The 14030-nt window shown below is 33.5% G+C and overlaps 1 protein-coding gene across 2 annotated transcripts in view; it reads left to right on the top strand.

Moving 5' to 3' along the window:
* PPME1 (protein phosphatase methylesterase 1) overlaps positions 1 to 14030 on the top strand; it is a 61369-nt gene that overhangs the window by 22554 nt on the left and 24785 nt on the right. For both annotated transcript variants that reach the window (XM_069469262.1, XM_069469261.1), the window contains exons 4-5: positions 6252 to 6309; positions 6776 to 6827. In XM_069469262.1, the coding sequence (XP_069325363.1) occupies positions 6252 to 6309; positions 6776 to 6827 (110 nt within the window). The remainder of the gene's footprint in view (positions 1 to 6251; positions 6310 to 6775; positions 6828 to 14030) is intronic.

Here is a 14030-nt window from a genome sequence, read left to right as displayed (position 1 = left end):
AAATATAGTCTCCTTACATTTCAAGGTTTCTTTATGTAAAATAATGGATATGAACTGTTTGTAAATTATAAAGCCTTATACAAATATTATAGTCTATTTGTTGACGTGTATTGATACTAAATATTTTTATCCCATAGATAGGAACAGTGAAATAACAAGAAAAGTGCTTGCATATAGGAGATGATTGACAAATTGCTGCTGACATTATTAAATGTATTATCATTGTAAAAGATATCTTTAGTTCTTTTGCCAAAGTATATTCTATAGATTACTAATTCCATGAAAATTAGTGAAACAGGGATTTTTGTGATTAAGTAAGTTTGAGAAATATTACATATAATGTCCTTCTCTTACTCTCTTGGAAATTCACCCTACATAACAGTATATTACTAAAGGCTCTGAGATGTTATTCTAAATATATCTATTTAATTTTACCTTTGTCTTTCAAATGTATTTGACCACTCAATTCTTTTTCTCTAAAACACCTATTAGCATCCCACATTGTGTGAAGCTCTGTTACAGATAGATCATTATATCACAATTGCTCACCTGGTTTATTTGTATTATATAATCAAGGTAATTCCCTACTACTCAATTAACTTAAGCTTGGACTTTGGCTGGTTAAATTTACCTGTCCTTTTTTGTTGTTGTTATTCCTGACAGTGTACCAGCCCACTAAATGACTTTATATGTGACAGTGCTTTGAAAATAAAAGTGGGTACATAAAAGTTAGTACTCTTGCAGTTGACTTGACTTCACAGATCAGACTTCAGATGTTGGAACATGTCTGTGGATCCAGAAAGCAGTTATGTATGGTAAACAGCAGGAATAAGCTCAAGCACCTCATAATCATGAGAGACAGAATTTCCCTCAGACCTTCACTTAGATAATAATTGGTAAAATAGGGCAATAAAATAAAAGCATAAAGGCATTAGTATAATAGGAGGACAAGTATACTGAAGCCAGAAGAAGAGATAGACAACTGGGGTTGACATTTATGATGCTAGATCATGAAATCCTTGAGAACAGGGATTGTACCTTATTCACTCTTACATGTCTACTACACAGGGCCTATCATAGCATTGATGCTCAATAATTATTCCTTGAATAAGTTAATACTATCCCTGAACATTTAAGAAAAGGTTAGATTCTATTCACTGTATTCAGTTTAAGAAAGCAGAAAAGTAGGTAATTGTTCTAAAGGCTTTATCAAATGACAGTGAGTCATTTACATATGACTGTTACATAAAGAAGTTGTATAACATGGTCAGAAAAATCTCAAACTCTAAGAGACACAAAGCCAAAGAACATGAAAAAACAGTTCCTGGGGAACAGACAGATATGGGGAACATTCATCCTCCCTAGTAATCAGATATCATTCATAGGTATCATTTTGTAACGTGTCAATTTAATACTGTTTTTCAAAATGAATCCTCACTGTTGAGACAGGTACCAGAAAACAGACACATTCAAACATTGCTGGTGGTGTTGTAAATGAATAGAGCTCTTTTAGAAAGTAATTTAGCACTGTGATTGAATCATCAAAATATTTATACCATTTGACACAAACTGCACTTCTAGGATTCTAAGTTCTAAGGCAATAATAACAAATACAGGAAAAGCTCTTTGTTTAAAATCAATAATCCCAATGTCCAACAATAAGTAAATGGTTAAATAAACGAGATGTACCTATAAGATAAAATATTATGTACCCTTTTAATTTTCCTGCGCACTATGGAAAAAAGCCTATGAGTGATTTTCCCCCCATTTTTCTATATTCTAGGTTCTCAGTTACATGTTTACTACTTGCATAATGTAAAGATTGTTTTTTCCTTTAATAGAAACTATTTTCAAAGGAAAAAGGTTGTATTCAGTTCTGGATCCCACAAGTTAAAGAGAAATTGACAAACTGGAACTTGTCCAGAAAAGAATAGCCAGGATTAGAGTACTTGAAACCATAGCATTTAAGGAATAGTTGAAAGAACTGAAAAGTGTTTGGTCTGAAAAAAAGAAAGACTTGGGAGACATAATATTTGTTCTCAACTATAGTAAGAAAAAAATCAGCCACATCTATTTAACATTTACTGTGTGCCAGGTACTATGCTAAGTGCTTAGGTACATGATACCATTTAATGTAATCTTTTGAGATTAGGCCGATGAGGACATGGAAATTTAGAGAAATCACATAGCCAGTGACAGCACCAAAACTCAAACGTAACTGTGTCTGACTCCAGTATGCATATTTCTCTAAAGACTGGTTCTGTGCTGCCTAAGAGGGAAGACTCAGGCCAGAAACTATGGAGACCTAGTAGGAGCTATTTTTAAATATAATGCAACACTTCCCCCACCCAAATCCAAACTAAACATATTTTAGACGTATCAGAATTAGAGAAGGAATATGGAAAGCATATTTTGCTTGAAACATACCATATTGTAAAATTCTGGGGAGTTGAGCATTTTGATACACATTAACTTAATTGTAATTGAATTACCACTGTTTTAGGCAATGGAAGCTATTGAAGCGCTTTAAAAAATCAAGGTGCTACATCAAATTGGTTTCACTGATCGTCACCTAAGAGCACATTTAGGAATAACATTGATTGGGTGTCGGGCAGATGTGGGTGGGGGAGGGGATGGATGTGTACATACATAATGAGTGCCATGTGCACTGTCTAGGGGATGAACACGTTTGAAACTCTGACTTGGGGGCATGGGGGGGCAAGGGCAATATATGTAACCTAAACTTTTGTCCCCCTACAATATGGCGAAAAAACAATTAAAAAAAAAAAAAGATATTTGTACCAGGAAGAAACCCAAAAAAAAAGAAAAAAAAAAAATCAAGGTGCTAGTAAAGATGATGGGGCAAGAAACACAAATGGAGGCAGGGAGACTAGTTAGAAGGCTGTTCTTGTATTACTCAGTTCTAAATATTTGATATCTTACGGAGTGTTAATTTCTCTCAAAAGGGAGAAAGTTCATTTAGATTTTCCACCATGTAAAAACTACTTAGAATAGTACTGTTTTAAGCTACCCAGCTTATTTATGAAAGTGCCATCAGTCTAATACTAAAACCAAGCAATGACAATATAGGAAAATTAATCCAATCTCACTTATAAAATAGATGCAGAGTCTTGAGTAAAATAACTGCATATTGAATCCAGTAGTGCAGTAAAATAATAATACTACACTGTGACCAAGTAGGTTTTAACCCAGGAATGTAAGAATGGCTCAGCCTTAAAAAATCTTACCAGTATGATTCATCTTTCTTACCTCACTTGATGCCCCAAAAGGACTTGAACAACTATAGTATCTACTCATGTTGAAAAATCTTGACAACTAGGAATAGATGAAAAACTTCCTAAACTTTATAAAGCTTATATACTAGAAAATTGTGTAAGTATCATAGTTAGTGGTGAAACATTAGACACATTCCTTTTAAAGTCAAGGACAAGGGTGGTATTTTCAATGTTATTTTGGAAGTTCTAGTCAAACAACAAGACAAGAAAGAAAAATGAGTTTTAAAGATGTAAAATAATAGCTGGAACAGTCATTATTTGTAGATATTGTCTCCCTAGAAAATTAAAGAAAATCAAGTAACAAACTAAGCGATAGTTTTCAAAGTCAATATTTTAAAAATCTGTTTTTCCTAATATGAGTGCTTATTAAATTTGGAAATATAGGAAAAATTATTCTATTTGTAAAAGCAACAAAAATATAAAATACCTGGAAATAAACCTTATTTCTAAAAAATATAATACATTTATGAAGAAACAATAAAACAGAAGGATTTAAAGGAAAATCTGAATAGGGAAAATCATGTTTCTGTATGAATCTGGCTAACCTAGTTAAGATCCCAATGGGATTTTCATGAGACTTAATCAATAAACTGAAACTCACATGGAAGAAAAAATGCCCAGGGATGACCAAGATAATTTTGAAAGAAAGGGAGAGAGAAGTAACTTGCCCTCTCAGATGTCAAAACATATTCTAAAACTCCATCAATTAAGAGTATAGTATTGGCAGAAAGAATAAAGAAATAAACCCATGTTTCAAAAGAAATGCTATAAAAATAAACATCCAAATGGATTAAAGGACTGAATTTAAAATACTTTCATTATATTAAAAAGAATAAAAATCTACAAAGCAGTAAGAAAAAAGACAACCCAGTAGAAAAATGGGCAAGAGATATGAAGTGTCAGTTCATAGAAGAGGGAAATATTAGTAACTGATAAATTTATAAAAATGGCACTATCTTACTATTAATGAGAATAATAAAGTAAAAGAAAAGAATACCACTTTTCACTTATCAAATTGGCCAAAATTATTATTTGAGAATATCATGTGTTCATGAAGATACCTATTTCTCCACACCTTCACCTATACTTGATATACCTCTCAGAACCTCATTGGTCACTTACAGAAATTATGCTAATATTTACCCAACCTACTTCTCAGGAAGATACTTTGAGATTATCTGCGATAATTTGGTGGACATAACAAAGCGATACAGAAGCATGTTATTACTACCCAGATCTTATTGCCAGTCTTGTCTTTTGTTCTCTAGTCTGGGGTTAGGCTAGTGGGCCTCAATTTTGGCTGTACATTAGAGTCACCTAATTAGAATTATCCATAATATATAGATAACCCTGGCCCCTACCCCAGTTCCCCTAAATCAGAATTTCTGGTGAGTTAGCTGCAGTATTTCCTAAAGCTCCTTAGGTGATTCTGTTATACAGCCAGGGTTGAAAAACACCTGGAGCCAGGCTGTTTGGATTTGAATCTTGGTTGTGCCACTTATTAGCTGTTTAGCCCTGGGCAAGTTACTTAATCTTTTTGTAAAATGTCCTTATCTGTAAAATGATGAAAATTATGTCTAAATAGTAAAGATTTGTGAGGAGAAAGATAATTCATTTGAAGCACTTAGATTGGTAACTGGCATATAGTAAGATTTAATAGGTATTAGCTGATACTACTAATTATACTGACACAAATTCTGGTGAGAAAATGGATCAGTATAGTTCTTAAATAGCTGCTTTTTATTCATCTATTTCAGAAGTAACAAAGTTACACTGTTGAGACAAGGTCTAGAGTAGCTATCATAGACATGCTCTGACACTTTTTTATTGTCTTTAAAGCACATGTTACTCTGTGAATTTACTTTGCTTATTTATTTTTTTCTAGTCTTCCTCTGTCACACTAGAATGTAAACATCATGAGAACTGGGGCATTCCCTGTCTTTTTCACTACTGTAACCCCCCTTGCTTACTTGTTTCATACCAGATTTTTAGATGCAATTTAGAAAGATTTCTTAAGTAAGTAAATGAAAAAATTCTTTTTAGTACTCTTAGTGTTTTCTCACAGGCACATATGATTGTAAATCGTTGCTTTCAAGTTAAAGCTATTGATTCCAAGTCATTGGAATCAATTCCAAGTCACTGCAGAAGTGAAAAAAAAAAAAGGAAGAAGAAAAGGTTGGAATTGACAGTTACTGACTTCACATGTATATTTTGTTTCTGTTTTGTAATCCTGGTTCTACCTTTTATGTAGTGCAATCCAAGCAAATTTATTCCTTTTTTTTCTTTTTCAATTGTAACCAACTTCAGTGATTTCTTTTTTAATACATTTTTATTTAATTATGCACAAGCTTGTACGTCTGTCTTAAGTGAATCTTTGGTAGATTTCATGACTTGTACTGCTTTCAGGGTTATTTCATGATTTGAATGTCATGTTTGTGTGATGTCCTGAGCCAGATACAAACCAATTCATGGTCCCTATCTAGGGGATTCTCTCTCCAGAATAAGGAAAAGATATCCAAAGAACATGGATGAAAACCACAGGTAATAGCAGAGCTCAGAGGTTCACTGCCTAAGGAATGCCTGAGGAAAGGCTAGGAAGAGTTAAGTTTGAAAGAGAGATTTAGAGAGCCATATTTTTGAAGTTAGAGTCCAGAATATGTGCCAAAAAAAGCAGAGCATCATCAGTCTTTTATTTTGCTTAAAAGTGGAAAATCTGGGGGATGGACACACTTGAAGCTCTGACTCAGATGGGGCAAAGGCAATATATGTAACCTAAACATTTGTACCCCCGTAATATGCTTAAATAAAAGAAAATTTAAAAAGTGGAAAGTCATCTTTTGGTTTTCTGGGGTTCCTTGTATTCTGATGGCAGTTCATTTAACAAAATTATCATTGGTAATTGGGTAAAATTTGCTATGCCAGATGTATCTTACTACTTTTTCTTTTTCCTCCTAGGCAGCAATCATTAGTAGAGTTCAGTGTAGGATTGTGGCTTTGGATCTGCGAAGTCATGGTAAGCAAAGTTCTTAGTCATTAACTCAATGACATAGTCACCAAGCTTCTTTGAATAGTCTTAACTATAATATTACAGACTTCTTTGTAGCCATAAAATAACCCAGTCTATTCTATTTGAGCATTTAGGGGAAAGTCCTAGCTTCTAGTCTTTATAAATGTGTGTATAAAGATTTTATATTTTTTATATATATTTAACCTAAGAAAAATGTCCTTTAAAATAACCAAATTCTTATGAAAGTAATGAGTAAGAATGTGGATAAATCTTTGCCTAGGGTATTATGATTATCCTCCTTAGGCTAACTATAAATATTTATCTGTCATGTAGAAAATCCTTGCTAAACCCATCATACAAAATTATAAAGTACCTATTTCATTGTCCAAAAGAGAGATTTTTAAAAGAAAATACTCTTGTTTTTATAATTCTTATCCTTCAGAATTTTATTTTTAAAATATTTTCTTTTTAGGTGAAACAAAAGTCAGAAATTCTGAAGACCTGTCTGCAGAAACAATGGCAAAGTAAGTAACCAAATATTGCTTATACGTTGCTTGGCTTCCATCACTATTATAAATGTTTCTACAACTTTATCACTCCCTTGGTGAGATTGTTGGACAGTAATTAACACAGAGAAAATTTTACTTCTGTTCTCTCTCCTCTACTTTTGGTTTCTCCTTACTATTTAGTCTTGAAAGAAACCTCCATTTTTCTTGGTATATCCAATATGATGGTCATCAGGGAAAGGACTTGAAAATTCTTCAAGGAATAGTTTAGTTTGTGTAAGCTTTTGAAAAGCTTTCTTCTGTTGATAATTCTATCATTTAGATATTATACCCTTTTTACAGAGATGAGGAAACTGGTTCATACACAGGTTGAATTACTATATGAGGTCACAGTCAATAGACAAAATTTATGATAATACAGCTATAGTGCTTGGGAGAGAGGAAGAGAGAGATAGAAATAATAATGGTATATAGTATGAATACTATTCTACTTAGTGAACAGATGCCTGAGAAACTATGAAAAGAAAGGCAAGAATCTATTCCCCCAATCATTCCCCTGCTGGCTTTGTAATATGAAAGCAATACATCCTGAAATAGTTAAGCATGTTAGTGAAACCTATAGAAAGATTTGTGAATGGTTTTTAAGGATTTAAAGGGTTTGTTGACTTTTGACAAAAAAGCGAATTACATCATCGAAATGTTCAGGCAGCCAGACAAATGGATGACGATGGCTTGGTTGACATTCTAAAGGATATTGGAGAATTAAAGACCTTAAGGAAACGTTGTGTAATAATAATGTATCGGTCTGGGTCCAGTCAGGGGAAGAGAAATCACACAGTAATTTGAATAGGAAAAGTTTAATATAAAGAATTTTTCACTATAACTGGAAATTTAAGTAATGAGGGATTGGCTAGTAAGAAGTAAAAAAAACTCTAGATAATATAGGAATAGCAGATGTGAGGAGCAGCCACTACACCCTGGGCTGAGATAGAACACTCAAGGTTGAGATGTAGACCTTGTTGGAAAAAGGGCATGACCATGGCTTACTAAAAGTCAGAACTTGTTGGAAATCTGCCCTCTGGGAGTTGCCAGAAATCTGCCCACTAGAATGCAGGAGAAGCTATTTATGGGGAGGTATCTTACCAGAGGCACTCTGCTTAAAAACACTAGGTAGAGGAGAGAGAGAGTGCTGTAGAAGCTACCTGAGCTGCAGGAATTGGGTAGGAGTTAGACACTCGGGAAACTGTGTCTCCAGCACCCTCTGTTAATATAGCTTAACATCATGCCTGCTGGCAAAGGAATAATATTTAAAGGTCTCAGATCCATTTCTGTAGAGCAGGCAATGAATGGTGAATTGGAGCTGAGAGGCAGTAAGTTGATAACTGGCACAGAAAGTTTAAAAAAAAAATGATAAAAATCATCCATAGCAGATGAAGATGATGACCAAGATTCAGAAGGGCTAACAAGTTTGATTCTTGCTTAAATCATCCGGGCAGTAAAACATTTGTATTATTTCTGAATTGAGTCACTTTGTGAAACAAAAATCTCAAAATGGAAGAGGGAAGTTTATAGTGTTAAATGCCTGCATCTGAAAGATAGAAGGATCACAAATTCATAACCTAATATTACACCTCAAGGAACTGGAAAAACAAGAACAAAGCAAAACCCAAAGCTAGCAGAAGAAAAGAAATAACAAAGATCAGAGCAGGCAGGACTAAACAAAATTGAGACAAAAAAAAAAAAAAAAAGTAAAGGATCAATGAAACAGAAAGTTAGTTCTTTGAAAAGATAAACAAAATTGACAGACTGCTAGCTAGATTAACCAAGAAAAGAAGAGAAGATTCAAATAAACTCAATCAGATGAAAAAGGAGACATTACAACTGATATCACAGAAATATAAAAGATCATCTGAGACTACTATGAACTTTTCTATGCCCACAAACTAGAAAGCCTATAGGAAATGGATAAATTCCTGGAAACATACAACTTCCCAGGCTTGAATCAGGAAGAAATAGGAATCCTGAATTGACCAATAACGACTAGTTGATATTGAATCAGTAAAAAAAAAATTTCACAACAACAAAAAAACCCAAGGTCAGACTGATTCACAGCCAAATTCTATCAGACATACAAAGAAGAACTGGTACCAGTTCTACTGAAACTGTTCCAGAAGATCAAGAAGGAGGGAATTCTGCTTAACTCATTTTACAAAGCTCGTGTCACCCTGGTACCAAAGCCAGGAAAGGATGCAACAACAACAAAAAAGAAAACTATAGACCAATATCTCTCATGAACATGGATGCAGAAATCCTAAAACAAACAAACAAACTAGCAAATCAAATTCAATAGCACATCAAAAATAATACACCACGATCAAGTGGGTTTTATTCCCGGGATGCAAGGATGGTTCAGCACACTCAAATCAATAAATATGATTCACCATATAAACAGAAATAAAAAAAAACCCCATGTGATTATCTCAATGGATGTAGAAAAGGCTTTCTATAAAATTCAGCATCCCTTCATGATAAAAGCCCTTAGCAAACTAGGCATAGAAAGAACATACCTCAAAATAATAAAAGCCATATATGACAAACTCAAAACCAACATCATATTGAATGGGAAGAAGTTGAAAGCATTTCCCCTAAGAACTGGAGTGAGACAAGGATGCCTACTTTCACCACTTCTATTCAACATAGTACTAGAAGTCCTCATCAGAGCAATCAGGCAAGAAAAAGAAATAAAGGGCATATAAATTGGAAAAAAACGAAGTCAAGTTATCTCTGTTTGCTGATGGTATGATCTTACACCTAGAAAACACTAAAGACTCCTCCAGAATACTCTTAGATTTGATAAATGAATTCAGTAAAGCCTTAAGTTACAGAATCAACATACAAAAATCAGTAGCATTCCTATATACCAATAATGACCAAGTTGAGAACCAAATTAAAAACTCAATCTCATTTGTAATAGCTGCAAAAAGAAAAAGAAAAACCAAACAATATATTTAACCAAGGAGGTGAAAGATCTCTACAAGGAGAACTACAATTCACTGATGAAAGAAATCATAGATGACACAAATAGAAAAACATCCCATGCTCATGGATTAGAAGAATCAATGTTGTGAAAATGACCATACTGCCCAAAGCAATCTACAGATTGAATGCAATTCCTATCAAAATAGCAATGACATTTTTCACAGAATTAGAAAAAACAATCCTAAAATTCATATGGAAACAAAAAAAGAGCCCGAATAGCCAGAGCACTTCTAAAAGAACAAAGCTGGAGGTATCACATTACCTGATTTCAAATTATACTACAAGGCTATAGTAACCAAAACAGCATGGCACCGGTGTAAAAACAGACACATTGAGCAATGGAACAGAATAGAGAACCCAGAAATAAAGCCATATACCTGCAACCATCTGATCTAAACAAAGCAGACAAAAACATGCTGGGGAAAGGACACCTTTTTCGATAAATGGTGTTGGAAAGGATGAAACACGTGGAAGGATGAAACTGGATCCATCTCTCTTATCATATACAAAAATTAACTCAAAATAGATTAAAGACTTAGATTTAACACCTGAAACTATAGAAAACCTAGTAAATCCTCTGCTGGGCGTTGGCCTAGGCAAAGAATTTATGACTAAGACCCCAAAAGCAAATGCAACCAAAATAAAAATAAACAAATGGGACTTAATTAAACTAAAAATCTTCTTTCTGCACAGCAAAAGAAATAATCAGCAGAGTAAATAGACAACCAATAGAATGGGATAGAATATTCACAAACTATGCAATTGACAAAGGACTAATATCCAGAATCTACAAGAAACTCAAAACAACTGAACAAGAAAAAAACAACCCTATTAAAAAGTGGGCAAAGAACATGAACAGACATTTTTCAAAAGAAGACATACAAGTGGCCAAGAAACATATGAAAAACTGCACATAACTAATCATCAGAGAAATGCAAATTAAAACCACATTGAGTTACCGTCTTATTCCAGTCAGAATGGCCATTTTTAAAAAGTCTAAAAATAATAAATGTTGGCACAGATGCAGAGAAAATGGAATGCTTATATACTGTTGGTGGGAATGTAAATTAGTATAACCTCTATGGAAAAAAGTATAGAGGTTTCTCAAAGAATTAAAAATAGATCTACCATGGGATCCAGCAGTCCCACTACTGAATATCTATACAAATGAAAAGAAATCTTTATATCAAAAAGATACCTGTACCCATATGTTTATCACAGTACTATTCACAATAGCAAAGGTATGGAACCAACCTAAGTGTTCATCAAGTGATGATTGGATAAAGAAAACATGATATATATAATATATACCATAAAAATACTACTGAGCCATAAAAAAGAATGAAATAATGTCTTTTACAGCAACTAGGATGGAACTGGAGACCATTATCCTAAGTGAAGTAACTCAGGAATAGAAAATCAAATACCACATGTTCTAACACATGAGTGGGAGCTACACTATGAGTATGCATGATCATATAGAAAAGAATAATAGACATTGGAGACTGTAAAAGGTGGGAGGGGGGTAAGGGATGAAAAATTACCTGTTGAGTACAGTGTACACTATCCCAGTGATAGATTCACTAAAAGCCCAAGCTTCACCACTACACAATATATCCATGTAATAAAACTGCACTTGCTTGTATCCCCTAAATCTATATAAAAATTTTTAATGGGGGTTTTCAAGTAGTATTGACAATATAATTTTTACTTTACCTATCAACTGCAGAACCTAAATTCTACATAAGAAAGTATGTGAAACAGCCAAGATTTGAACTCGGGTCATTCTTATATTCTATTTTCTGTAGTACACTATACTGCTTCTCAGAAAATGAACCTAATATTAAAATATGATAGAATCCCCTTAAAAGCATCTACCAAAATTGTGATGTAGGCTGGGAACATTGGCTCATGTCTGTAATCCCAGCACTTTGGAAGGCCAAAGTGGGACGATTGCTTGAGGCTAGGAGTTTAAGACCAGCCTGGGCAGCATAGCAAGACCCCATCTCTACAAAATTTTAAAAATTAGCTGAGCATGGTGGCTCACACTTGTAATCCTAGCTGCTTGGGAGGCTGTGGTGGGAGGATCGCTTGAGCCCAGGAGTTCAATGTTGCCATGAGCTATGATCACTCCACTGCACTCTAGCCTGGGTGACAAAGCAAGACCCTGTCTCAAAAAAAAAACAACAAAAAAAAAACAAACCACAGAATTGTTATACATCTAGTTATAGACTAGATTTGTAGGTAACTCTTGCTACTTCTTCTTTTATTTCTTTCTCTGGATTTTCAAGATTTCAAGACATGTCTCAAGGAAGATACTTCGTGACTGAATACTTTGCCTTTAATAATAAATTTAATAATAATAAGTTTGACTTTGACTTTAATAATAATAAATTTGTCTCAGTGATAGATGATCAAGTGATTAATCATAACCACCTTTTACCTGGGCAAATATTTGTTTTCTAAGTTTAATACAATATTAAGTCGGTCCGTTTCAGACCCTATCTGCCTTTGTGCATGAAGCAGATATTATAGAACCCCTTCCCTTCAACTCATATGTTAATGTGTATTTTAAGGAAACCTGAATTTAGATAATCTTCCATAGCATCCTTTTATTTTACTCATTATATCTGTTAACAACCAAGTTTCTTAGAATTGTTCAAGAATTATTTTGGAAATGACATATTGATATTTAATACAAACATGTTCTAAACTTTAGTCTTTTATTTTTTAAAATAATTTGCCCCAAAATAATATCTAATATGATTTTTGATTAACTAATTGAGCCTATAACTTTTTTCTGGTCTATCATTTTGATATGGAGAATTAGCTTTAGAATACTATTAATAACTTTTTATTTTTTATAAACTCTATATAACTTTCCTCTGTGTTACTTACTCTAAAGATCACATATTATCTAATCTTTGTTCCTGATATTTTCCAGTAGACTCTGAGCAAAGGCATCATGGTTTTGACTTTGTGGAAATACCTAGAATCCACAGTGCCCTATGCCAAGGGAGATGGCTTTAAATATCCTTTAATGAGATAGCAGGAATATGCACCTCTTTTTACCTTGATAGAAACTCAGTAATATTTTAATAGATCCAATGAGATTAATTGATGTGGCCAATTCTCACAGTTGGAAAATGTGTTTTCAGTTTCATCACCTGTAAAATAGTAATACAAACACTTCCAGGTAGGGCTGTTGAAAGATTACATTAGATTTAATAGGAAAATTTATAGCACTTAATAGGCACTGAATAAATATTAGTTCTTTTTTCTTCCCTTCATATCATTTTGACATCCGGCTAGAATTTTGTGTTAGTATAGAAGTGGTACTGGTGTCAAAGAAGCTTGGACTTTTTATCTTAACTGTGTTATCACTTGAGATGACTGCCTAAACTGATTTACCTTCTGTCTTAGCCTTAAATTCAATAACTCCAGAGGAATATTAAACTATTGTTTGTTTTCACTTATAAAATTTGGTAGCCTCTTTATCTCCCATTCATATTGTTTGTAAATGCTACAGCTACCTTATTTACATCTATAATTTTTGTGAAATTTTAAAAATTAATTCTTGTGTAATTAATAACATTTGCCTTTGCCATTATGAAGTCTGTGTCCCTACATTGACACCTGCTATATTTGGGTAACGCTATGTGAGTGCTTGAGGTATGCAGTGAACACTCAAGCAAGACAAAACTATCTTTTGAAGTTGACTGACTAGCCACTCCCAAAAGAAGGCAGTAGAGCCAGTGATCTCTAGAAATATAACTTATATTTTTATCTCACCGATTAGCAAGGAAAGCCTACAAGCAAATAAAAACCAAAGATCATATTTCAGTTCTCATTTTCAAAGCTTTAATGTTTGACTTTGTTAAACATATCCACTCGTAATTGAAGACTAGAGGAGAAGCCAATAAAAATTAGCTCTGAACACCTTTCTAGTTTCTGAGCACTGTGTATTTACATTTATGTTCATCCTTCAAACATCTACACATGAGAAATAATAAATAATAATTAACATTTGTATAGCACTTTACTCTTTCAAAGTAGTTTCTTATTCACTTCTCACTTAATCCTGATAGCAATCCAGAACAGAAAGTAATATTATCTTTATTTTATAGATATTGAAACTCAGTGTCTGAGAGATTAAGTAATTAATCCATGATCACATAGTAA

This window comes from Eulemur rufifrons, chromosome 6, assembly GCF_041146395.1.
Source record: "Eulemur rufifrons isolate Redbay chromosome 6, OSU_ERuf_1, whole genome shotgun sequence".
Lineage (NCBI taxonomy): Eukaryota > Metazoa > Chordata > Mammalia > Primates > Lemuridae > Eulemur > Eulemur rufifrons.
Note: the sequence above shows the minus strand (reverse complement) of the source record. Positions and strands in the feature narration are given on the sequence as shown.